Source organism: Camelus ferus, chromosome 16 (assembly GCF_009834535.1).
Source record: "Camelus ferus isolate YT-003-E chromosome 16, BCGSAC_Cfer_1.0, whole genome shotgun sequence".
Taxonomy (NCBI): domain Eukaryota; kingdom Metazoa; phylum Chordata; class Mammalia; order Artiodactyla; family Camelidae; genus Camelus; species Camelus ferus.
In genome coordinates, this window is record NC_045711.1 from 11,290,105 (window position 1) to 11,317,154 (window position 27,050).

Sequence of the window (27,050 nt, forward strand, 5' to 3'; positions counted from 1 at the left end):
GTTGCCGCTGCACACCAGAGCCTCACCTTGTATACCTGTCCATAGGTTCCGTTGCCGACCACTTCCACCAGCTCAAAGATTCCAGCAGGGTCCTGGGGAGGGCAGAGGAGGGAGAGAGAAAAAATAAGTTGTTAGGACTTCAGAACAGGATCCTGGAGCTAGAGGTCTTCACTTAGATAAGAGTGAATACTGGTATATTAGATGGGGCTTCAAGGACCCTGACAGCCAGCTGCCCTTTTCCTGGACTGGTTTAGAATTCGTGTTCTCTGGGAAAAGTCAGAAGGAGGAGAGAGAAAACAGAAGTCAGACAGAGCCCAGCTGGCTATTCAGACATGCTTCTGTTTTCAAATTCAGTGACAAAGCCTGAAAGTCTGTGGCCTCATCTGCACCACGGGGACACCTGAGTACCCACCTCTGGTGTTGGTGTCAACTTCAAATGAGGCAATGCCCATAAAAGGCTTAAGACGGTGCCTGGCACAAGCATGTGTGTAATAAAAGTTAATTATCATCATTTATTGTTTTATTCCTTAAAAGCAGGGATGAGGAAAGGTAGGAGGGGCCGGAACTCAAGAGCCACATTCCTTGTGTCCTCTCTCTCCCCAGTCTCCCCAGTCCTCCCGAGACCCAGAGCTTCCAGTATTGGGGGGCAGGAAGGACCTGGGGGATGGAGAACGGAGAGGGACAGTGATAAGGGAGAACTTGCAGTTCCCGCTTGATTTCCCGGGTCAAGCGGTACCAGGAGAGGAGGGGAGAGGGCCGAAAGGCTGGGACAAAGCCTCCAAGGAGGCGCATCGCCTGCTGGGCCAAGCAGCACAGCTGCCTGGGGGCCACCCACACCCTCCTGGCAGGACTTCTTTTTGAGTGAGTGAGTGAGGGAGAGAGGGAGAGAGGGCGAGGTTGGGAGGTGCAGGCCGGTGCTCCTTCATCTCCCACCTCCTGCAGGACAGGCCCAGTCACAGCACAGGCCCTTCTCCCACCTGCACGACTGAGTGAGGATGTCACTTAGCAAACAAACACTCCAGGCAACGCTTGGGCCTCTGTGCTGTCAACCCTAGAAGTATGTAATCTAAAACTCCCTTCTGATTCTGAAAACCAATACAGGATTTCTGAAAAAACACCCCCCTCCACCTCAAAACCAAATAAACCAAAGGAATGCTTCATCCACTGCGGGAAGCACGTGGAGCAGAGCTGGGTGTGCTGGAGACCCAGGAGATCCCAGCTTTTTCAGACAGTCTTCGTCCGTTTTCTCCGGGAGGGGAACAGGAGGACTGGAGACGTGGACTGGAGACGTAGCCTGCGCTCCCCATGTGGCCCCCATCAGAGCACGTGCCACCAGGGGCTGGAACTGTACATTGAGTCGTCTGTACACTCCCCAGAAGAAGGGGCTGAATCTTCCTTGCTCACAGCCTGTCTAGCACCAATCCCAGGGCCTGGCAGGCAGCAGCCTGAAAAAAACATCCCAGAACTGCCCTGGAGGGAAGAGTGACAGAAGTTGCAGAGGGGACCCCCCACCCTCGACCTGCTCTGAAGGGGCCTGGGCTGACCAAAGAATTCCATGGTATAGAAGTTGAATTATTTAGGTCCAGCTGAAAAACCTCTTGAACAGGTGTGCAAAACCATCAGGCCCCACAGGAAAGGGAGGAAATGTCACTGCAGCATGGGGGGCCAAGGAGAGGTTAATGTGAACCTGAGAGCTGCAGGGAACCTGGAGGAAGTTATCCTGTCCACCTGCAAGCTCACAAGTAGAGGCTTGGAGTGAACAGAGTTCCCTAAAAACCTCCCCCAAGAAGGCCTCATCCATTCTGGGGCTGCTTTTCTTTTTTAAAATTGTTTTTCCAACTTTTTTATTTTTTTTAATTTTTCTTTATTATTTTTTCATCTTTTTCGAGGGGGAGGTAATTAGGTTATTCTTTCTTTCTTTTTTTAATGGATGGACTAGGGTTGAACCTAAGACCTCGGGCACGCTGGGCATGCATTCTACCACTGAGCTATACCCTCGCCCTCCATTCTGGAGCCTCTTATTAACTGCTGAGAAGTCCTTTATTGCATCTTAGTTCTTTCTGAGGTGAGTGGAGGCAGGAGAAAGGACCTGGTCTTGATTTTCTGGATGCTCCTAATCTGAGAGGGAAACGTGAACAGCCTGTTAATACGCTGCCGTCACCTCACATCAGCACAGACAGGTTGAATTTGGTAACCTCAGCGCCCAGGCTGGCTCCTTCCAGCAAGTTTGGGAGGCACTGAGGGATGAAAGGATAATCTCTGAGGTCAGACACTCAGATTCAGATACCGATTTAATGGTTTCAAGCCCATTTCCTGACCCACAGCCAGGACGACCACACCTCTGAGGGGGTTATTCTGAGGACTAAGCTGAGACCACGCGCAGAACACAGCGGCCGTGGTACCAAACTCCCTCCACAGAACGCGCTCCACAGAGGCCGGCCCGCCTCACTTCTGCACAGCAGCACGGTCTTCACAGCAAATCCCACCTCTGCATCGTCCTCTTCCATCCTTCCCACCCCCAGCCCCCCACCCCCGTTTCCTCATCCACATCACACTCATCCGGTCCTTTCTCCCTTCAAAGTGCCCATTTGGCTCCTCCTCCCCATCCCTGAAGCTGCCACCCCAGACCCACCCCTTCCCTCCTCCCTCCTGCAGCCCCCACCTCGCCACCCATCTTGCCACCCATCCTGCCGCTGCTGCAGCTCAAAAACAGCCCTTTCCTGATTCAGCTCTTCTGCCCACAAGTGGCGTGGCTCCTCGCTGCTTACAGAAGGGAATCCAAACACCTTGGCTGGATACTTCAAGTTGCCCCACCATTAACCAATTGATAAATATTTTCTGAGTGCGTGTCAACATCCACCCTGCACTGGGCTGGGCCCTAATCGGGGGACATCTGTCAGGCAACTTTATCTTCTTTCACTTACTCATTAAATATTTATTGCGCACTGACTGTGTGACAGACAAGTCCTCAGTTAGGCACAACAGGGAACTCAGTGACAGATGAGAAGCATGGACGGCCCCTCAAGGACCTTATGATTTTACAGACAGGCCAAGTTCCCCGATACCAACATGCGGCAGTTTATGATCACAGCCGTGAGAGCAATGGAAAGCACTCGAGCCCTGGAGCAGTGGAGACAGCGCTGGAGAGTGACTTTCTAGAGAGGATGTAGCTTTGTGTCCATGAGCAAGTATTTAACTTTTTGGGGCCTCATCTTCTTCAAACTAACTAAGAGAAAGCTGGACTAGGTAAAAAGTCCGCTCTACAGTTTCAGAGGGCAGACTGCAATTCAGGGTGGGAATCTCAGGCAGGCTCCCCGGAGGAGGTGGGCTTTGGAGGGTGGGTTAAATTTTCAGTTAGTGACAAGAACTGAAGAGTAGGGGAGGGTATGGCTCAAGTGGTAGAGAGCATGCTTAGTATGCATGAGGTCCTGGGTTCAATCCCCAGCACCTCCTCTAAAAATAAATATATCTAATGACCTCCCACCCCCTCATGAGTGTGAGATGGTGTCCAGGGTGAGGGAGCCGCTGAGCACCTCAGTGGGAAGTACAGTTGCGAGAGCAGAGGGGGGACAGTGGGGACAGGAGTTGTCAGGGTGATGAGGAAGTGAAGGCTAAGGGTGCAGCACCCGCTCTGGAGAAGCCTGACTTTGGGAGGAAGGGGAAACAGGTGATGGCTAGCAGCAGCAGGGTCAGACAAAAAGGTTTTCAAAATAGGGAAGATCTCTCCTGCTTACAGAAGAGACGACAAAAAGAGGGGAGGCTGATGAGGCCTGATGAGCTGAATGTTTAAATGACACATATGTGCGTATGAGTATGTATCTGTGCATGTATGTGTGTGTATGTATGAGTATGTAAGCTGGAGCTGCCACTGGACTACAGTAATGACCAAGTACAACAGTGCCTACTTCTCCGATATACTTACCCCAGGATTCAGAACACCCAGAAACGCGCACCACAGTTCACAATTTTTTAATTGATCTGGCTACAAATGTGAGCCCTTCAAATATGTGCCTGTCTGTGTGCTCAGTCACCCTCTTTGATGCTGATCTAGAACCATCCCCAGAGGGAGGTGCTCTGCTCCTGGGAAGCCCCGTCAGTCCTGGCCTGCCCTTGCACCAGGGCACAGCTCTGGGGCGATGCTCTGCAGGCCTTCTCCGGCTCCTTCTCTGGTGCTCAAACTGCTCTCAGCAGCCTGGTTCTTGTCCAACCAGCTGCTGGGAGATGGGAAGGGATGGGGACAATTAACGAGAGGAGGGAGAGAGGAGGACAGAAGAGACCCACGCTGAAGTAAAGAGGAAGGAAGGTAGGGGAGCTCCATGAAGACCCAATGGTCTATGATGTCGGAGGGAAGACTGTCTACTACGTAGAAGTGAATGAGGTGGGAAAGCTTGGGAAGAGATGCTACACAGTTCTCAGACTTCAGGACATGTAAGCATCCTAGGATCCCGCTCCAGATTTAGCACTGTAGGTCTGGGGTGAGGAGCAGGAATCTGTATATTTAACAGATCCTCTGGGTGAGTCCAATGCAGAGGGTCAATGGCACAGAGAAATGGTGCTTTAGGGGGTTTCTAACAGGTTAATGGAGGTGCAGGACTACCCGGGGAGCCGGAGCGGTCTGAGTGGAGTCACAGTGGCGCAGTGACTCCCTGCTGCTCTCTCCTACACCAGCTCTCCAACCTCACTGACTCAACTCATGCCCACTTCCCCCTGTGTTCTTGTGGCCAACTCTGCCTAAAATGACCTCTCTCGTCAGCCAAGCCATATTCCAAGTTCCCCCCGCCCCGACCCCAGGGAAGTCTTCCCTAGCCACTCTAGTCCACCATATGCTATCCAACCCAAGGATTTCAACCTCAATTTCACATATTAATCTCATCTATTAAACTGATCGAGTTCACCACGGTTGCAGGATACAAGATCGATATACAAAAACCAACTCTATTTCTACATATTACAATGAATGATCCAAATATGAAATTAAGAAAACAATTCCATTTATAATATTGTCAAAAAGAATATATTTAACCAAAGATGTGTTAGACATGTACACTGAAAGCTATAAAACATTGCTGAAAGAAATTAAAGGTCTAAATGGGAAGATATCCCGTATTTCTGGATCAGAAGACTTCATATTGCTAAGACCTATACATTCAGTACACTTCTATCAAAATTCTAGCTGGTTTTTTTTTTTTTTTTTTTTTTTGCAGAAATTGACAAGCTTGTCCTAAAAGATCATACAGAAATGCAAAGGATCCAAAAGAGACAAACAATCTTGAAAAGGAAGAACAAAGAGGACTTGCACGTCTCAACTAAAAAACTTACACTGCAAAGCTACACTAATCAAGACAGCATGATACTGCCATAATGACAGACATGCAGATCAATGCACTGGAACTGGGAATCCAAAAATAAACTTACATTCGGGGTCAACTGATTTCCAACAGGAGCGCCAAGGCCATTCAATAGTCTTTTCAACAAATGGTGCCAGGACAACTGAATATCCACATTCAAAAGAATGGAGTTGGACCCCTACACCTCATACTATACACAAAAAATTAGCTCAAAATGGTTCACAGACCCGAAAAGTTTAAGAGCTAACATGGTAACAATCTCAAAAGAAAATGTAAGGAGTAGATCTTCATGCCCTTGGATCAAGGAATGGTTTTAGATGACACCAAAGGCACAAGCGACAAAGAAAAAAAATAAATTGGACTTCATCAAAATTTAAAACTCACGTGCTTAAAGGACACCATCAAAAAAGTGAAAGGACAACCCATAGAACAGGAGAAAACATTTGCAAATTATGTATCTGATCAGGGACTTGTATCTAGATAAAGACTTGTATCTGATAAAGGACTTGTATCCAGAATAGTAAAAAGAACTCCTTAAGGATAAAATAACTCAACAATAAAAAGACAAATAACCCAATTAAAAATTGGACAAAGGATCTGAATAGACATTTTTCTCAAAGAAGATATATGGTGGCCAATAAGCACATGAAAAGATGTTCAACGTGAGTCACTAGGGAAATGGAAACCACAACCACAGGACACCACTTCACACTAAGACAGCCATAATCAAAAGGATGGACAGTAATGAGCACGTGGAGAATCTGGAACCCTCATACACTGCTGGTGGGAACGTAAAATGGTGCAGTCACTTTGGAAAACAATTTAGCAGTTCCTCAGGGTGTAAAACAGTTATCACATGATCCAGGAATTCTGCTCCTAGGTAGATACCCAAGATAACTGAAAACACACGTACACACAAAAATCTGCAGATGAAATGTTCACAGCAGCATTTCTGATAAAAGAGCCCCAAAACAGAAACAACCTAATGTCCATCTACCAACGAATAGATGTGTTATAACCATTTATGGATAGTCCAATAATATGATACTCCAATAATGGAATATTATTTGGCAATAAAAAGATATGAAGTAATGATACATGCTACAACTTGGATGAACCTTGAAAACATTACACTAAATGAAAGAAGACAGTAAAAAAAAAAAAAAAACACATATTGTAGGGCTCCATTTATGTGTAATGTCTGTAACAGGCAAATCCGTAGAGACAGAAAATAGAGTAGTGGTTTCCAGGGGCTGGGAGGAGAGAGGAATGGTAGTGACTGCTGTTGGGTATTCGGTTTTGCTTGGGGCTGATGAAAATGTTCTGAAATTGGACAGTGGTGACAGTAAGTCTGTGAATACACTTAAAACCACTCTAAAATACTTTAAAAGGCTGAACTTTGTGCTATGTGAGTTATATATCAATAGAGCTATTATTAAAAATAGTAATCCTAAGAGCATCTCCCATAAGGCTCAATACATTATTGTTGATTAGGGACAGCTTCCACTCTAAGAAAGCTACCCCACTAACACGGAAGGAGCCCTCGAAGTGCTTCCAGTCTAGTAACACCTATGAAAAAAGTCCTGAGAAAATGATAAAATACAACCATTTATATGACACAGAGTTAGGCAACCTGGTTTCTATTCTGGTTCTGCTGCTTTAACAGGCTATGTGTTTGAGGGAAAGTCACTTAACCTCTCTGGGTTCCCTTTCGACAAGAAAACTTGCACTTCTAACTCTCTGATTCTAAATGTGCAAGTGCACGCTTCCACGAAGCTGCCAACCTGATGACTAGGTATTGCTTCCTCCCCGCGTGCCAGGAGTTGTGTCAGACTCTGGAATACAGTAGTGAGTAAAACGGGGCAGTCCCTGCCGAAAGCCACCTGGCCCAGAACGAAACGTGTTTACGTTTTGATGGGAGAGGCAGACCCTAAACAACGCTACAGTTCTTTCTTTGTAACTGTGGTACCTCTTATGTGCTATGGAGAACCACAGGGTGCTAAGAGACAAACTTGACCAAGTGTGGGGAATTGGAAAGATTCTACCAAGGGTGACGTACTTAAGCTGGGGTCTAGAAGCCTTCCCAGGACTTTTCTGAGCAAAGAATGCTCTGCCCATCTCTGTGGCCCTTATTTTGACTGCCTTATGAGATCTCCCACATTTTCTGTCTCAGGGATCTCTCTCATTTGCCCACCATCCTCATATCCTCTTAATAATTAACTAGCTAGCAGTTGAGTATTTTCTTTGGTCTTGGTACTGCTAAGCACTTGAGAAGTATGATCTCATAACAAATTCTAAGGTAGGTGCTGTTGGCATATTTATTCCACAGGGAAGGAAGTTTAGAGCAATTAAATAACATGCTCGGGGTTACGCACAGCCAGGAAGTGGTGGAGCCAAATTCTGACCTCAAAATTTGACTCCCAGGCCTCCTTTGCCCTGCTCGGAGGTCCTGTTACTTGAAGAACTATATTTTCAACCATTTGGTCCCTCTCTTGCCCTAGTCCTACCTCGTAAGTCCAGGAGATGGGCTCCTGACCCAGGGGTAGCCGATCCAAGGTAGAAGAGAAAAGGTGAGCAAGGGCGTTTCTTGCTCAGCCATTCCAACTAAAACCCAAGAGGAAGATTTCAGATAGGTACCTGGACGGTCAGGGCTGCAGGGCCATTCTCATCTCAGGTAAAGGAAAGAGAGACTGTTCGTGAGTAGAGAGGCCAGCTGAGAACGAAGCAGAGCAGAGAGGGAAGTGGGGGAAAGACCCCACTGACCGACTCCCACCGTGCCCGGGAGGTACCACGACCCAGAAGCCCCTAGAGCTCCAGTTCCAGGGAGCGGGCGATGCTGCAGCTTGTGTGCTCAGTCTACAGTGAGATTCTGGATCTCAAAAGCTGATAAAAATGAACAGTGATAGCCAGCACTGTTCTAGGATCTTTACACACCTATTAATTCAGTCCCCGCAAAACTCCAGGACGTTAATACTATTATTATCGCCATTTTGCAGACGAGGGAACTGAGGCTCAGGAAGGTAAGTAACTTGCTCAAGGTCAAACAGCTAATTAAGTGGCGGGGCCAGGATTTGAATGCACAAAGCTTGGCTCCAGAGTCAGGACAGACTGAGATAAGGTTAAAAATAAAGGCTGTGACTATTTCCCAAGAGAAAATAGGAAAGAGTTTATGGGTCAATTGTTTTGAGGACTGGCTGGGATGGGGTGGTGGCAGGGGCAACAGTTGAAGCTCAAGGCCAAGGGTGCCCTGAGCCACACCTGCAGGACATGGGAGGGAGAGGAGAGGAGAGAACCCCAGGACTCCCCTGCAATCGGCGTGCGGGTACCCAGAAACGTACAGGCGAGGTCTGGAGTCATGGTGGAACCCAGGAGGAAGGGGTGGGGACAGAGTGGCCACAAAGAGGCCAGCCTCTCAGGTTTGGGGTCCCATTTCTTGGAGGTGGCCCAGAGGTGGCAGATAAGCCCCCGCCACAGCCTCAGTGCTGTTCTACCGACAACACCTCCCGTCAGCACAGGCCACTCCCTGGGCTGCTTCAGACTGTCCCCATCGCAATGGGGAGGGTCCTTTCCGCTGTGCCCGCTCTGCACATAGATGAAATTCCCTGAGGGGTTCGGGTGTTTTGAAGTACTTTAACAAATGCAAACTGTTATCAATATTTGCGGCATCCTTTTTAACTGCCTGCCAAAGAGTGCTTTCTTACACCCTGGCTCTACCTTCCAGGAGCTTATAAACCAGACGCCGACACAGAGAAGAGAATTAACATGTCGAGAAGAGTTACATGTGCTGAAACATCAGGGGTGAGACTGCTTTTGAGGCAACTGCAGAAGCCAGCAGGATAGGAAAATCTATCCCCCACTTTTGCTGACCCATGAGTCTTAGAGAATTTCAGAGCTGGAAGGGCCATCCATTAAGAATTCCAGGAGATTCTAGGAGTTTCCGCTGGAACGGTAGAAAGAACTAGAACTGCAAAGCTTGGGAAGGGCTGAGTCCTTGGGAAAGAGACAAGGGAAGGTCTGGTCTCTCCCGCGCTTCAGGCCTGGCAGTGATCATTCACGCGGATGTGCCCTGGCAGGTCCTGCTGCTGTAACCAGTGAGGTGTCCTAACCCAGGCGAGCTGCCGTCCTACCCCCAAAGGGGGAATAGCGCCAGGAGGCGGGGCTGCCCCAGGGTTGGGGGAGGAGGAGGACAAGCGATGGGGGAGGGGGCCAGAGCCCACCTCCTTCTGTTGCCAAGCACGCACAGGACCAGGGGATCAAGAGAAACCTGAGATACAGATGGGGGATGGTGGGGAGAAGTGTGGAGCCGCTCGGGAAAGAGAATGGGAACTTGTGGTCCACAGAAGGAACCACAGAGAGCTGCCTAATGAAGCCCAGAGCCAACAGCTCTGGTCTGGAAGAACAGGGCTGCCAGGGCCTGTGGGGCCTCTCTCTATCTGGTGCTGAGACTAGGCTGGGCTGAGAGGCCCTCCTGCCCTCCCTCCCAGAGGAAAACAATAGGCCTGTTTTCCTGAGCTCTTCCTGTGACCCAGAAGGCCCACACAGAGAGGAAGAGGGAGGCAGAGGCAGGGCTGGTACCAAGACACAGCCTGGGGGAGGGGGCCTTCAACCTCCCAGAAGCTCATCAGTGGCCTCAAAGCCACCCCCAAAACACCAACAGCCCAAGCGCTAAAACACCGACTGCAGGGCAACCCCATCCCCTGTCCCACTACTATCCAGATCAGTAACCCCAAGCCCCTTCCTCGGACCCAGCATCAGGGAGGGCCTGAGGGGCTGACAAGTCTCCCCAGCAGGGAGTCCCCCAGGGATGCAGGCACACTCAGAACTGGCAGGGACATGGAGTGGGGGATATTCTGGTGGAGGCTGGAGACTCAGACGTCCCTCAATTAGCTGTGAGCACCTAGAGGATGTGTGTGCGTGTATGCACCTGGGAAACACTACAGGAGGGTGTGTGTTTGTGAGAAAGGAGGGTGTGTGAGAGGACGAGGCTGTGAGTGGATGTGTGGGCTGCGGGCAGGGCAGCAGCAGGAAAAGTTCCGTCAGGTCACCTCTCTCTTTGTACCCAGGGAGAGAAAGCAGACAGCCCCAAGGACCCAACGGGTCCAGACATCTGCCTTCATCAACAGGAGTGGCCCTCTGAGGCCGGGGTCAGTCTCTGTTTCCCCATAGCACAAGGGGGAGTGTGTTATGTTACCCCCGTTCCTACCCCAAGGGCTCAGAGTGGAAAGCAGGCCTGAGGCCAAAGCAGGAGATGGACTTGTGAGAAAAGAAGTCAGCAGAGGTGGTCAGGGCACCTCCTTCCGAGCCACCAAACTGGACAGAAGAGAGGGGGAAAGGAAGGTGAAAACCCTTCTCAATTCCCATTGTCCGCAACGTCCAGCAATAAACTGGACTCTACGGAAGCTTTCCCAAAACTCTGCTTCCCAGCTCCCACTGCTGCTCCACTCTGCTCTGGGGTAAGCCTGCCTCTCACACTGTGGAACTGAGCTGCACCCTTTCTGGCTCCACACTGCGAAGTACTAGTCCTCTGTTTATGGGCTGCTTTGAAGCGTTTTTATGGGAAAAGAGTGCAGGAGGGGAGGAACTCAAGTACGCCCCCGGAGCAGAGGGGCGGGAAAGAAACCAGGAAAGATATTTATGTGCTGGCAGAAGGGTAGCTTTTAAGTCACTCCTATTGGTTCTCTAAGATCCAAGAAAAACACACACATGAACAGGAACACATACACACATGCAGATACATGCGGAGGCAGAGGCAAGTCCAGACATGACACACACGTGAACACAAATCCCATTCTGATCAGAAACCAGTCAGAGCAGATGGGGGCCCTGCCTGAGCCAGGCGGGGAGCAGTTCCCCCCACACCTCAGTGCCCAGGTTCCCCACAGCACTGGGGACCCTGGGCTGGGGGCTTCATCCAGACCAGAGGTCTCCAAGGATGGAGAGGCCCACAGGAGGTGGGTAGCTGACACTTGGACGTAGCAAGATGAGAGAGGTCTTTGGAAGAGCGCAGAGGAGAGAAAGTCAGGCAGCGGGGGAGGAAGAGAAGGAGAAGAGGGGACCAGAATTCAACAGCCTTGTGCTGGTTCTAAAATGGCCGCAAGCAAGGCAGGGGACAGATGGTCTCTTTCTGATGCTGAGCCGGAGAAGTGGGGAAAGGGAAAAGGAAAAAATAAATACCATCACACTCAGAAATTTAAAAATAAACCAAGAAACCTAAAAGATAAACAGCTTGCTTCTGAGATTCCGCCTGTCTCCAGAGTCTCTGAAGGGAACACAGAACTGCAGGCCCCGGGGGACAACCCTCAGCCTTGGGTCTGAAGACTGTGGGAGGTCATGCTAGCCATCCCCCTGCCCAGAGCCGCAAGATCGTGCCAGGTCTTACAGGCAGCTGAGGGGTTATCTTCCCTTTACCTCTCCAGAATTCACTTCCCAAGTCTCAACTTTTTCAGGCCTTTGCTTTTAAAACATTACAAGCCACCAAAGTCTGATCTTGGCCCCAACACAAGAATCAGTCTCTGTCTGTGGCCAGCAGACTCAATTTCATCATCTCACGGCCACTGCCGTGGCCGCCTTCACCCAACCACCCGGCTCCTCATGGTCTACAAGGTGCTTCCACAGCCATTGGCTCGTGTGTGCCTCCGACCTGCAAGCAGGCCAGGCAGGAATTACTACCCCATTTCACAGGTGAGAAAAACCAAGGTTCCAAGAAGTCAAGCTTCTCAAAGTGGGGCTGGAACTCAAGCCTGGTTAGTCTTCCGATGGCAAATCCAAGGAGGCCTCCCATGGTACACACCACCCCCAGAGCTTTGTCCACTGGATTCCATGTGCTGTCTGTGGGCCAGAGAGGTTCTTCCTTAGGCTCAAATTGGACTGCCTTGCAGCTGATGATCCCAGGCACGGTTCATCTGGAGCCCTGTCCATCCCCATCCTGGGATCATTTGTTTCTTGCTGGTGTGGGGACGAGGCAGGAGGCAGTAACCCTCACTCTACTGGATTTCTCTCAGTTCTTCGTGTGGGTCTTTGCATACGCTGTCCATTCTTCCAAGAGCATCTCACCCCTCCCCTCTACTTGGATGCCCCATGCCCATCCTTCCAGACTTCAACATAGTCATCACCTCCTCCAGGAGGCTTCCCTGACTATCTTCCTGCTCCCACAGCACTCTGCACTGCCCCTTTCCTGGCACCAATTACATTTTTGAGATTGATTCTTTAATTGTCTGTATCCTTTGCAAGAGGTCTTAGAGGTCAAGGCCACATTCAATATCTTTCTGTTGAATGAATAAATATAGAAATAAAAGAAAGTTGGTATTATTTAGGAAAAAACCAACCCCTTTCCAACAGTTTCTAACACTAGTTTTGGGTTTATCTCAAATCTCCCAAAACAATCCATAAATATTCACTTAAAAGCAAAGGACTAGGACAGCTACCAAAAGTGAATCCTCTTTTGTCAGCTTTCCATAATTTATATGCTTGGTAAATATGTATTTCTAGAAAGTGGACTTTCTTAAAGCAGGGAACACCTATATAGTTGGCTAAAACCAACTGGGAACTTTAACAAGAACTCAAAAACCATAGGAAACAAGAAGAGAAAAAGAGAAGGTTCCTGAAGGAGGAAAGAGTTAAGCATTTTGGAAAAGAGAAAGGAGTGGAAAGAGGCTGCGTTAGGCAGAAGACGGTCCCATCTCAGAGGACAACTTAGGTTCAAAAGTATACGCGGATAACTCAGGGACGGATTTTCATAGCTGAAGCACCAAGGCAGCCGGGAGTCTGGTGAGATGGAATGACATGGAACAGTTAGTGTCTGTACTTCACTGAGGAAGTAAAGTGATCTGGGCGCTGGTTCTGATTCTTCATGTGATGGAGGCAAACTGGCAAATTGCTTCACCTCTCAGAGCCCCTTTTCCTTATCTACCCAACCCCATCGCACAAGAACTCCTGGATGTAAAGACATTTTGATATCCACAAAGAGCTACGAATTTGCACAGTCATTGTGAAGGGACTCGCCTCCCACAGAGCAAGGAAAAAACCACCCAAAGGTGATTTACCCAGACTGCTGGTGTCACTGGGATTTAGAGTGAAGAGTGGCAGCTCAGGACAAAAGAAACAAGATACAAAAGTAGAATTGCGAGGAGGGCAGTTGAAAGAGAAGAGAGAAGAGTGATCTATGGCCCTGGAGGTGGGGCTGCAGGGCAGGGAGGAAGGGTGGTCCCCAGCAGACGCTGGAGAGAGAAAGGGCAGAGTATGGGAGCAGGAGGAGGCAGGCGGGTGGGGGGAGACGTCAGGCCCATCGAGGCTGGCAGACACCGGGCTCACAGAGGAGGACAACGATAATCAGGGGCTGGCTAATAATAAGGCTTCTCACTGCTGGTTTCCCATCGTAGCACAAACAAACCATTATACCTCATGGCCAACCGCCTCCTGTGGGAGTCAGGTGCCCACAAATCCACAGCAAGAGGCTGGGGAGGCTTCATGACCAAGAGAGCCTGTGACCTGTCCTACCCCTGTGTGGCTTCTCATTCTGGAAAGCAGACCAACCAGATGCCATGAGAGAGAACTTTGGAAGGAATGCTATGACAGGCGAGGGGACTGTGGAAAGACACCCTGGGAGGAAGGGTAGAGGGCGCAGAGCTGAGTCAGTTGGAAGAAGAGCAGGTGGAGGGTGGGGCCCGCAGGGAGTGGGAGGAAAGACTGTCTGAATCACAGGCTTAGAAAGGGTTATTCTCCAAAGGGTGGAGACCAGATATTCTCTGGCCCCACCAAGGACCAACTCAGAATAAATGACAATTACAGGCCAGGGGGTATAGGTGAGACAGAAGGAGGAAGGCGGAGCAAACATGCTCACCCAACTTTTAACCAGGCCCACCCAGCTCTCTTCTTTTTTCTAAGAAACCTTCCCTGGGTGCATTCATGCCAACTCCAGGGCCCGGTGATCATACATTCATTCAACAAACATCGAGTGTCTGGTAGAGACTAGAATGTAGCAATGAACAAAACAGAAATAGTCCCTTCCTCCATGGAGCTTACAGGAAGCCAGCATTAAAGACACAATTACACAACAACAGGAACCAACTGGGATAGGCTGTGTAATAGAAGAAGTACTGAGCACTATCAGAAAAATTAATGGGAGGCTCACAGGAGTCGGGGGCGTGGGGAGGAAAGGCCTGCTGGGGAAGTAACATTTATGCTGAGACCAAAAGGACAAGTAAGAGTTAACCAAGCAAAGGTCAGGGGTAGGGAGGGCACAAGGCTCTGAGGCAGAAAGAGCCTGGAGTCTCCAGGCGATTGTTCAGCCACTTGCTGCCCAGCCCAAATCTGTGCCTTTCCATAAGGCACTCTACACATTTCTGTGCGAAAGTCCTGTCTCTCACATCTGAATAAAATCATGTATCCCCATCAGAATGTCCCCGAGGGCGAGGTGCAGGTTTTCCCCCCTCTGGCTGAGTGCTTCCTCTGGGTGGGCCCGAGCTTTTACACAGAAGGACTGGCCTGCTGGAATTCCTGACTCAGGGGGCAGGACAAACAGGAGTTTCAAGTTCAGATATTAGATTTTGAAGTTGCTTTTTTTCCCAATGAAGCTGGAAGACTTTCAGGCGATGGTAGAAGGCTCTAGGGCAGGGAAGGTGAACCCAGGCTCACAGAATTCCAGGACCACACCTGGGGGCTCAATGAGTCACCCACCCACAGCCATTAAAACTGAACTCAATACACTGGGTGATTTTCTCTTCCCCAAACAAAACACGAAAGAGGAGAGGAATGTTAACAGAACCCCAGGAGACACCCTTTCTGGGCACTTTCATAAGAGAAACCATGCAGCTACCACCTGTCTAATGAGCAGTTACCAAGCCAAGCACTTTACTTACACTTTTATTTAACCCTCAGAACAGTCCTGTTAGGTGGGTCTCGTTATCCTCATTTAAGAAATGAGGGAAATGAGGCACTGGGATAGTAATGACCTCGCTAAAGGTCACAGAGTAAGTGACAGAACTGGGATTTGAATTCAAATCTGTCCCCAGCGCCTCTGCTTTTGGGGGTGAGTGATGATGGGGGGAGGCCCCACTAAACTAGGTCCCTGTCTTCAAAGAGCAAGTAGAAGTTCCCTGCCTTCCCAGGTCAGCCCTCATCTGGGCTGCCCGCTCCTCCCCTCGCACTAACAGGCTCAGGAGGGTCTCTGGAGTGCACACATACTGAAGTTCTACTACAGCCAGTCCTGCACTCCTTCTCCTGAACCTCCCCTTTATTTTGTGTTAAAGATGCCTAGGCACATTCATTCAACAAACCCACATGCCCACACCCCTACTTTGTTCTACCCTGAGCGCTGTTTCCTAGACCAGCTCAGAGACACCATGCTCAGTTACCCACCCTGGCCAAACCCCTCCTCCCAGACTGTTTCTCTCAACTCCTCCTTTGCCTGGCTTCATCCACCTAAGTGCACCTTTCCTTATAACACTACATTGCAAAGCACACATCTGATCCATTCATGGATGTAAGTCACTGCTGAGAACCAACAGAGCACCCCACTTAGCCGGCACTCGAGTTTTAGGAAGGGAGGAGGGGGCTCTTGAGTCTTAAGGGACCTTAAGGATTATTTGGTCCAGTAGTTTTCAAAGGAAGTCTGCATCAGATCACCTGGGAAAACACGTATACCAGGGCCCCACCCTGGATGGACTGAATCACCTCCAGGGGCAGGGCCTGGGCATATGTAGGTTAAAAAAAAAAAAGCTACCCAGGCAATTGTGATTGAGCCTCTGATTAAGAGCCACTGTTCTCATCCTGTCGATCTTCAAGTAAGGAAACCAGGTCCCAGAGAGATGGCACCCATCCTGTAAACTAGAGATGGAACTGAAACAGGAACCAGGTCTCCCAGCTCCTAATGCCACGCTCACTCCATGTATCATGTTGCCTCAACTCCAACACCACTGTGTCTGCAGGCCTCTGACTGGGAGCTCTCTGGAGATGTCAGCATTGCCTTATCGGAGCAGCTTATGAGGCCAGGGCAGGGGATCTGGGCAGTAGCGGGAGCATTAATCATTGACTTGTGAAACACACCTCATCTACACAGAACGCACCTTGGACCCCAGGCTGACCAAACACACGTGAGCCCTTTGTTTCTGGTGGGGACTGGGCACCGCAGCAGAGTGCTTGAGCGCAGGCGTGTCGGAAGTCAGCTCTGACCAGCTCTGGGACCCTGACTCACTGCTGGCACCCTTAAAAATGTAAGATGGCCCTGGATGCTCTGCTTTAAACACAGGCAGTTAAGCCACTTTTCACTTTTATTAGTGATAGTGGTGGTGATGATAACCGTATCCAGGCAGGCATAATGCTAGACTGCAGGACAGCACCTAAGGAAGGCTGTGTTTCCCCGAGTGAGTGAGGGGAACGTTCCTTCATTCATGCTTCAAACACCAGGGGTAGGTGAGCCAGGCTCAGTCCAAGAAAAAAGATCAACCCCAATTCATACCTGGCTCAATTTAAGAAAGAAATAGGCTTTAGGTTGTAGTGAGAGGGGCTGGGGTGAGAAAGGTCACTGGGCAGACCCTGGAAGACGACGGTAAAATACATGTAGCATCCTCTAAGGCTGCAGGCAGAAGACAGAGAAAAATCATTTTCTTCTCTTCCCGGGTGACTTCAGTGCCAAGCCTGCCTCTCCTTCCTTTTTCCTTCTTTCCCCATGAAGGTCAGTGAAGAAACTGTAAATGGTGTGGACAAAGGAAAGTGAGGAGGCTGGGCGGGCCACTGAATCGGTCACCTCTATTCTAAGAAATCCAACTCAATTCTAGGTCATGCTTTGGGTCTGTCCAGGGGTGTGGACACCACAGAAGGAAATAGCCTAACCTGGCTCCAAACTGTGCAGGCTTGGAGGCCCAGGAGGGTGACACTGAAGGGCCTCAAAGGCTGCCCACGGTTTCCCCACAACACCTTTAGTAGCTAATCATTTCTTCCTTCTATACTGATACATGAACACATGTGTGTGGAATACAGCCTCCGGCCAGAGATGCACCACTGGCCACCCCAAGGTGGAACACAGGAAGGACAAGGACACTCTGCTGGGTCCAAGGTCCTCATCTCAGCGTGGTTTTCTCCTCCTTCCAGGGAGGCTCCCAGGGAACACACGTACCCCTCACACACAAATGCAGAAACGCTGTTATGTTTCATTATCTTCAAACCCTACATGACCTCCTTTCCAACTTCCTCTGGCACCTACCCACCAGACCCCCAGGATGAGGAGGAAGAGCTGAGAACAAGCAAGATGATGAACATAAGCACAACAGAACCACGAAGCAAGTCGCGGCTGGGAGAGGGCGCAAGGAGCTGAATACGGAAGAGGAACCCTCCACTTCTCTTTCTTTTGTGATTCCATGCAGACATTTCACTTCAAACCCCGGTCGCCTTGCACAGGAGCCAGGAGGGAGGGGGTTGTTCAGGGCTGGCTGATGACACAAGGACTTCTGAAACAGGTCACCTCACCTGACTCGACAAACACTAGGCATCTGCAATGTCAGCCCTCTGCTCAACTTTGCACACACAAGAGGGAGGAGCCCTGGCACAGCGGTGGCCAGGGGGTGGGGGAGGGGAATGAGGAGTTCGTGTCTAATGGGGACAGAGTTTCAGTTGGGGAAGGGGAGAAAGTTCTGGAGAGGGACGGTGGTGATGGTCGCACAACAATGTGAAGGTACTTAATGCCACCGAACTGTACACTTTAAAATGGCTAAAGTGGTGTATTTTATGTTATACATATTTAACTATAATAAAAACAAATTTTTAAAAGGGGGTGCGGTGGGGGAGTGAGATCACTTTCCTTTCCTCCCTTTGAAGAACAGGCTTTCTTTGGAATCATTCACTCTCTCCTCCAGACTAAATCTGAATTCTTTTGCATGCTCCCCCTCCATCATCAGAGTGCTCTGCCCGGCAGCCTGACATCCAGAAATCTCTACCAGTTCTGGGCACAGGCCCCATGGAGTTCTGTATTCCCAGCGTGTGCCCACCAACGCCCACCCACCAGCAGTTCCCAAAGGCTCAGGCTAAAGTCACTCACTCCCTTGTCTCAAACAAATGCCCCAGGAATGTGATGAAAACCTGTCCTCTATCAAGACAGATCTACACCATGTGCTCTTGGAGGCAGGGACCATTTCTCATACGGGCTCCTTCCAGTCTGGGAAGGAGACCATGTTCCAAAAGTCTCCTAATCCTTTACCACAGAAACTCTCTGGACAGTGTTATATTATCCAGAATGAGCTCGGGATGCCTCTTGACCACACGCCCCACATTTACAATGAAAGCAATACTGCCCCAGGCACATGGTCCAGACCGCCAGCGGCACTGCGCCCTCCCCTCAGTGCGCATGCACCCAGGGAGCCCCCCCCCCACCCCGCGCACGGGGGCGCACAGGCTCCAGCGCTGGGTCAGAACCTGCGTCTGCGTCTGGGATCTGCCACTTTCCGGCCGTCTAACCACAGACAAGTTATTTAACTTCCAAGTTCTGTAAGCCCTTGGTTTCTTCATCTTAAAAATGAGGAAAACATCCCACTTCAAAGGGTTATTGTGAGGGATAATGAGATTATATAAGGAGAGAACGTACTGCATGGGAAGTATTCATTATTATTCCTGTTCCACCCTAAAAACCCCTTCTGAAATGAATCCACATTAAAATATAAATGACTTATATCAGAGCAATTCTTGTTCCGAACTGAACAAAGAGGGAAAAAAGAGGGCTTCCTAGAGGCCTGAAGGGATAAAGCGCCCAGCTAACTTCTGAACCACATGCTCCCCGTCCATTCCCACCAGCTCCCCCCGAACGCCAAACTTGTTTTGTTTGTCAGGTCGAAGGGAGTTTCCACGGTGATGGAAGACCTTGTGAAGGTTAGAGGGACGTTCTCCAGGTCTCCAAACCTTAGCTAGACAAGACCAGAGCCCATCCAGTCCTCCCTCCTAAGCTGGATTTGGAGAGTGAGATGTGATGGCTGCACAGACGCGTCTACTCCCGGCCGCTCACCCACCCCACAGCTCTGGTCTTCTCCAAAGGATACCAGGCAAGGGATCTCTTCTGGTCACCCCCCTGCAATTTGAGCAGTGACATCACTCAGCACACCTCTGTCTTCAAGGGGCAACCCCAGGATGAGAAGACCCAAGAGAAGACACAGATGTGCCAGCCTCCTCTCTCAAGCACTGCGTGCACACGCTGAACTCCACCTCCTGCTGCTCAGGCTTTGGGGAACCCTGTCCAATTGGGTTTTTTTAATTGATGTGTGGTCAATTTACAATCTTGTGTCCATTGCAAGAGTGATGCAATTATAGACACATATATTTTCAGATTATTTTCCATCATAGTTTATCACAGGTATGGAGTCTTGTTTTTTGGAAGACTCTTTCCTGAGCCACTCAGAACTGGAGATCAAGTACGACAGGCTTCAGCCATTTTCTTACAAATGTGCCTTGAAAGAAAGAGTGGGTGGTTGGTGAAGAGAGAACACAAAAATCCTCTTCCTTACAGCCTGGCTTGGCGCCTGCCCATTTTACCTGCAGAGGTATGCTGGCAGACAAATAAAAGCTGCCAGGAGACAGCCGGGCACACGAGTAATTTAGAGCCTGCATTCCTCTCTCCACCCGGAAAGAAGGCAAAGAGGAGATTTAGGAGCTACATCCAACTTCATGGGAGAAGCACGTCGAGTCCTTCACCTGACCTTTCCCACGTCCATAACAAGTTCACAAGAGGCACTGCTGGCAATTTGGGTGAGAAAACAATCCTTCAATGTGCTGCCCCGTCATCACAGGGTGGTAAACATCCCTGATCCCTACACGTTAATGCTGTTAGTGCTTCCCAGACAAAGTGACAATGAAACCATCCTCCCCAACATTTCCAAACACCCACTAGGAGGGCAGTGCCACCCCCACAGGAGAACCACTGAGTAAATACCTGTACTTTTTGGTGTCACATGGTGCCCAGCATACACGGGGCACTCTAGGCGGAGAGTCACAAGAATGCTTAGGCCTGTGTCTCTTACCAAGCGAGTAATTACTGAACCTCCAGCATGTGCTCAGCATCTCTGCAGGCACGGGAGGATCAACAGGAAATTTGGACCGTGGGCCGTACGTGTAAGGAAGTGGTAGGAAAAACAAGACCATGAAATATTATTCAATATGGGCCACATAGATGCAAACACTAAATTACAGGGTCTGTGAGAAGGTGGAGGTCACCAGTGAGGGCTGGCACGGTCGGCAGAGGAGGGACTGTTGGGGGGACAAGCAGAAGTTGAGGTGGCTGGAAGGAGGTGGAATTTTCTTCACTCGGCCCTCCTGACCCTCATCTGTCCCTGTAAGCACCGCTGTTCACAGAAAACTCGGCAAAGCCTGTGGTTCCAGGAGCACTTCAGCCATCCAAGCTCTTCAGATCCTGTTCTCAGGTGGTTTCTGGTGGAAGAGGGTACAAGGAATTTCCCATTCTCCCTCAGAAGACCCGCTGCCATCAGGCCTGCTTTAAGGAGGCCCCTCTCATCCTAAAGGCAGAGCAGAGGTGGCATTCACCGCTGTGTGCACGGACTTAGTCACGGACTCTGAGCGGCGGGGTTCCTGGATATGACAACAGAAACTCCCCGCTTCACGTGTCACCCTTGGCTGGGTCAGACTCTCCTGCTGTGGGGACATGCACTTCCTTCCTCTGTCAAAGGTCTCCTCGCCTGCTCCCTGACCAACCAGCAGTGCTTCTCTCAGAGAGAGACTCCTAGGCCTCCATTCATCTCTCTCCCCAGCCACCAAGGCTCCTCCCGCAGGGGGTGCCACCAAATACTTCTCACAGCCCATCCTGCCAGCTTCGATGCCGCCACGCTCCTGACACTTGCTGCTCCTGGAGTCTGGCTCCTCCAAGAAGCCCAAGACTGTGGCTTCCCCAGCCCCGTTTCATTTCAAATATGCAAGATCAGTAACACTCCCCCTACACACCCCTACTTGTACACAATGTAAACTGAGAGTTGCACCTATTTCTATAGTTTATATCTAATGGTAGGAAGAAGCCCACATCCCACAGACCACAAGAGCTGAGCCCAAGGCTGGGCCTACCTGTGCTTATTTCTGTGAGACTTACCTCTCTTCCAACCTTCCAACCCTAGCCACCACTCAGGCCAGTTAACATTTAGTCTCACATACACGGCCCACACCTGCCACATGGGTGTGAGATGACAATGTCAATTAGCTTGACTGTAGTTACCATTTCCTCGTGTCTATGTATATCAAAACATGTTGAAGAACATGAAAACGAATATATTATGTATGTCGATGCATGACTGGGACATTGTGCTGTACACCACAAACTGATGCATTGTAACTGACTGTACTTCAATTAAAAATTAAAAAAAAAACATGTTATACACCTTAAATGTATACAATTTTTATTAAAAATATAAGACGTCTAGCGGCATACCCTTCTCCCTCAGGCCCCACTTCAGACAGCAAGCACACCCACCCCTCCTCTGTGGAGTGACGCAGGAGTCCACACGGACCCCAGCACTCAGAGACCCAACCCAAATGCCCTTTCCATATCCTTTTGAAATAGACAAACTTAATTTTCCTCCTACAGGAAGGTTCAGAAGAAATCCTTTTGGAAATTGAGCCTGGAATTTCCACCCCATCCTCAGGCCCCTGGCCTTTGGCTGTTGACCAAATGCTCCACCCTAAGAAAGCCCGTTCCAGGGCCACCACCAAATTCTACCTGCTGGTTCACGTCTATCTGCTCTTTCGGTGACAATGCCAGCTCGGTTTTCTGACATGTGATTTGTTTCTCTCTCAATCAACCAACCAAATATTTCTGTCTTGTAAAATGTGAAGACAATCCTTGTTCTGTGCTCTCGTGGCATGCTGAAGTTTTCTGCTGCCTCATGGCTTACAATTTTATGTATTTGTAACTACACATACATGATCACTTTATTAGTGTCTCCCCACTACCAGACTGTAGGAAAACCACATCTGTCTTGTTGGCCATTGCATCCTCTGCGCTGAGTTCTAGCTCTTTACTGAAGCAGAACAGGGAATCCTACCCACAGTTAGCAAGTACCTGGGCTGTCTGGCCACTGGACACAATCTCCAGGGGCTCCTTGGATCACCACAATTCCATCCCTTCCTTCTCTCCTCCCTCTACCAATTCTGACCCTTATAAAGAACAAAAAGCCTCAAGTACCTTTTCAACCACCCTCTGGAGGAGATTCCCTTAGACAGAAGAATCCCAGACTCCAGTCAAGGACTGGCTGGTTAGGCAGAGAAGGGCAGGAAGAAAGAGAGAGAGGAGAAAATGAACTTGGGCTTGGACAGGATCCAGGTCTTCTACCAATTCATGTTTTTGTATCTCCCTATATTCTGTGGGCATTCAAGAAATGCTTTAGGAGTTGACATATTAACCTAATTTTTTGTTCTTGTTGTTATTGTTCAATTTCTTCAACCTAGGAAAACAAAGACTGAGGGAGCTGGGGGTTTAAAGTGAGTGCTGGGGGAGGGGAAGAGACTGGATATCAGCTTTCAAGATGACTGACCACGAGATGACAGAAAATTAGTATAACTGACAGCCATCAGATTTAACAAAAAACTTTCTGACCCTGAGGGTTCTAAGATAGTGAGGAAGGCTGTAACAGTTTTAAAAAAGGGGGAGCCTCAGCTTGCAAAAGCATTTCTTAGGTGGATGGTCCCAGAGTTCTGATTAAATAGTACTTAGAATATTATCAAGCACAAAATTACACCCTTCCTGTGGTACCTAGAACCTGATTCTCAATACAGTAGACCAACGCTGCTTGGTGACTGATGGATGCTGGAAAGGGTATTATCAATAACTTTCTCTGGTACAACTCTGGCAACAGAAGGATTAGTTAGATGCACTCTCAGATGGCTTCTGGAGATGCCCTGCAGTCCCAGAATTGTTTTATGTTCCTGGGTTGAGAGGTTGCTGTATTCCTCATTTATAGACCAATGCCAGAGCGCAAGCTTGTAAAGAGCACACTCCTGCTATCCTGTCCCCAGGACAACAAGCAAGGACACTCCACATACCCAAGCTGTGGGAGTTACCCTGTTTTAGGCACATCACTCAAGGTCGAAAGGAATGGAGGCCAGATTTGAAATCGGGGTCTACACACCGTAGTGTTAACTGAGCTCCTGGGGGAAGTGAGGGGGTAGCCAGGGGGCTCTCTGGCTGACCCTCTAACTGTTTTCTTATCTGGGAAGACCTGACTTCTCCAGAGACCTTCCCCTCCGAGTAGTAGGTAGCTCGAAGGGCTCCGGCAATCTGCCCTTCCCACAGCATGATGGGGGGTGTGATCTCTTCCCTCCTTTGGGGAACGGCTGAACATCTGGTTCCAGCAAAGTTCTCTGCAACCTTCCTTCCATCACGGTGTCAAAGCAGCTTTTCACTTTACTCCAAATGCCATTAGCTCTCCAAACAGCCCTCCCCTTCCCTTTGCAGGTCTCCAGGGAAAAGTCCTCACACTGCCACCACTTCAGCTGCAGGGTCGGCCTTCCCCTTTCCTGCCTGAGTCTACACTTCTGTCGTCTGCATTTGGATGCGAGTGCATCAGAACGCAGTAGCAGCTCCATGTTGCTCAGCAGCCTAGAAATACATGCCCAGGGCTGCCAGCTTTCCGAGCCGTGCTGGCTCCACAGTCTCGTGAAGAGAAAAGGAAGGGGAAGAGGCTTCTCCAAAGAACAGACACAACAACACAGAGTCATTTGAGAAAGGCCATCTCTGTCAGCACTACTACCCAGCAACAAGTCCCTCTTGACGGCGCTGCACGATGGCACCGCAGCACAGCAACGCTGAGCACAGCTCCACAGCCCGAAGGACACTGCAGACTCAGACTTCCAGCTGGTTGGACAGTAAAGGGAAGCTGCTCGACTTATGAAGTGGGTCAGCCAAAACGAGCAATGCAAGAGGAAAGAGGTCTGCCTGGGGTCTGCTCCCTCCTCGTCCTGTTCCACCTCCACTGATACTTCCCCTTTGCGAGAAGCCAAGAGTTCCAAGTCAGAAGATTCTTCTGGAATATAACCAAGCTTGGGCAAAGAGGAGGTTTGAAACAAGGATCTTTCTCTTGGAAGATCCTAAATTGACTTCAAGGGCATCGCTCTGGTGGAGGCTTCCAGAACTGTTTACCACCAGACAAGGTTTGATTCCAGGAACAACTCAGAAAAAACATATTCTTAATTGTGTATGATAAAAGAGGGGCAAGAGTAGGGAAGGGTATAGCTTAATTGGTAGAGTGCCTGCTTAGCATGCACAAGGTCCTGGGTTCAATCCCCAGTACCTCCATTAAGTAAATAAATAAAGCTAATCACCTCCCCCTCAAAAAAAAAAAAAAATAAAAAATAAAAGGTGCAAGAGGAAACCTAACAATGTTTTCTCCAAGCAAGCACTGTGCCAAGAGCTTCTACTTGTTACATATGCATTTATTCAACAAACAGTTGAGCCCCCACTGTGTGCAAAACAATGTTACAAGCACTGGGGATGCAAAAATGAACAAAACAGTCAAAAGCCTACCTTTCACTGAACTTATATTTTAGCCAGGGTTGATAAATATATATGTCAGCTGATCATAATTACTATGAAATAAAGCAGACTAAGGGATGCTATATAAAATGTATACAAATTAAAGCCAGAGAGGGAGTGTTATTTTAGATACACTTGTGCTGGAAGCCTTCTCTGGTCATCATTTAACAACAATTCAATAAGGGCTATCATCTGGTCACCATGTGCCAAGAACTGGACTAAGTACTTAACATGCAGTATTTCATTTAGTCCTCAGCAACTCTGAGCTCAGTACTATCACCACAATAGCCGTAGAAAGGTAAGGCTCACTGCAGAATCTGCAGCAAATCAGGGAAGAATGGGGAGAAAGGCCAAGGTTATACAGTAAGTGAGAAAGCCGGGACTTGAATTTAGGAATACAACCCCATGCTGCTGGGCTGGTGGAGAAATGAGCCAAAAAGAGGTCACATGTGCTGGTGGTCACAAAGTAGCAGGTCCACCTGCCTCCCCGCATGCCGCTAAGAGATAGTGCAATTCAATCTTCTCTAATATCTGGACTATTACTCTCATCACCAGCTGAAAGCCAAGCCTTGAAACAAAAGGAGAGAGACAACCTGGGCTCTTCGGGGCCGGCTAATAAATGCTGAATGTGTTCCTCCCTCATCCTCTTCCCAGGCCCCCAACACAAGATGATACAGCACAGGGTAACATGCTTTCCTGCTAATTCTCCAGGTTGCCATTTCTCACGGGAAAACAGGCAGGATCAGAACAAGAGATGAGTGAGCTGCTCCACAGTGCCACAGGGGCTCTCCGAGGTGGAGTGGAAGGGACAGGTCCCGAGAAAAGGTCAGCAGCATGGAGAAAGCAGGCCCTCTGCAGCCCTATTTCAAAGAAAACCCTCCCTCAAGCCCGGGATTACTGGGGTGGCAGTGGGTGAGGGGAATGCTTTCTTAAAAAGAATGAGGCAGGAGAGACAAGCACTGGGAGCAGGTCACTGGGCTCTCCTGAGGAAGGGAAAGGAGAATAAGGCAGGAGGCAATTGAGGAAAGAGGCTAACACTGCTTCAAGCAGAGGAGTCTAGAAGGGAAATACCATATCCAAGGTCAGAGGGTATTTGCAGAATTGCTGGAAATCCCAGGTTGAGGATCCAGGCCAAATTATGAGAAGAGGCTAAAGGAAAAGAGAAGTCCAAGCAGAGTCCCACAAGGTTGAAACCAAAGGTCACAGTCTGGACCCACCCATTTTTTATTATATTTAAGTCACCGCAGCCAAGGGAGCCTGTAGCCGAGGTTAATCAACAACCAAGGTGGGAAGGGAAGGTGTGGTTCATCCTAAAGATGAGCACATTCGGGGGAGCCTGGATTTCCATCTTACACCTCAACTGGCTCAACCTGAGAATCGAAGTTTAACCTGCTCTTCAGAATCTCCCTCTAAAGCCTTCAGACCCTCTCCCCAGCAACACACACACACACACACACACACACACTCACTCACTCACTCACTCACTCACTCAATCCTCAGCCTTCCTCCTCAGCAACTTATCACCTCATCTCCAGCAAGTCAGGTCTCCTAGCCCAGCACTGCACCAGACAGATTATGACCTGAATGGCAGGAAAAACTGTGTCACCTAGAGAAACCCAATTAACGACGTGACTCTGCTCTCTTCAATATGCCTCTCCCCTCCAGTCATATCCGGGGCACCTGTGTGGCTGACCGCCTTTCCCGGCTACTGGCCGTGTTCCCTGGCTAACTCAAAAGCCAGGAGACAATTTCAACAGGGGCCTCCTGAGCAGCTAACCCGGAGATGGGAGGTCCTGCTCTCCCCAACACCCTGGCCGGTTGAGAAAGCCCAAAGGACAAGGTCAAAAACACCCCCTGGGTGACAGGCTGGAGTGTTCACCTTGAAATCACTCAGTTGCCCCTTAAACCAGGGCCCCCTGCTGAAGAAAAACCCATAAATGCAGCTGAAAACTCTCAAATGAGGGCCTGCAAGAGCCCCAGGAGGGACAACAAACAGGTATTTCGAAGAAATTCCCGCTGCAGCTGTTTCCTCTTATTCCTTTTCTAATGAGCCCCTCCCTGGAGAGATCGCCACTGCCTCCCCCTCCCTCCAGCAAAGCCACAAATACCCAGGCTTTTCCCAACCTGATGGACCACATGCTGCATGTGTTTGTGTGTGTGCAGACATATAAACATCCTCTTCCCAGCCCGGGCCG

General features: G+C 49.4%; 1 protein-coding gene across 14 annotated transcripts in view; it reads right to left on the reverse strand.

The window, feature by feature from the left end:
* The window catches only part of MINK1 (misshapen like kinase 1), a 44,298-nt gene that overhangs the window by 16,194 nt on the left and 1,054 nt on the right, over nucleotides 1-27,050 (reverse strand). For all 14 annotated transcript variants that reach the window (XR_004326664.1, XM_032498529.1, XM_032498523.1 and 11 more), the window contains exon 2: nucleotides 27-92. Coding sequence is in view for 13 of the 14 variants with exons in the window: in XM_032498529.1 (XP_032354420.1) it covers nucleotides 27-92 (66 nt within the window). In the remaining variant the exon portion in view is untranslated. The remainder of the gene's footprint in view (nucleotides 1-26; nucleotides 93-27,050) is intronic.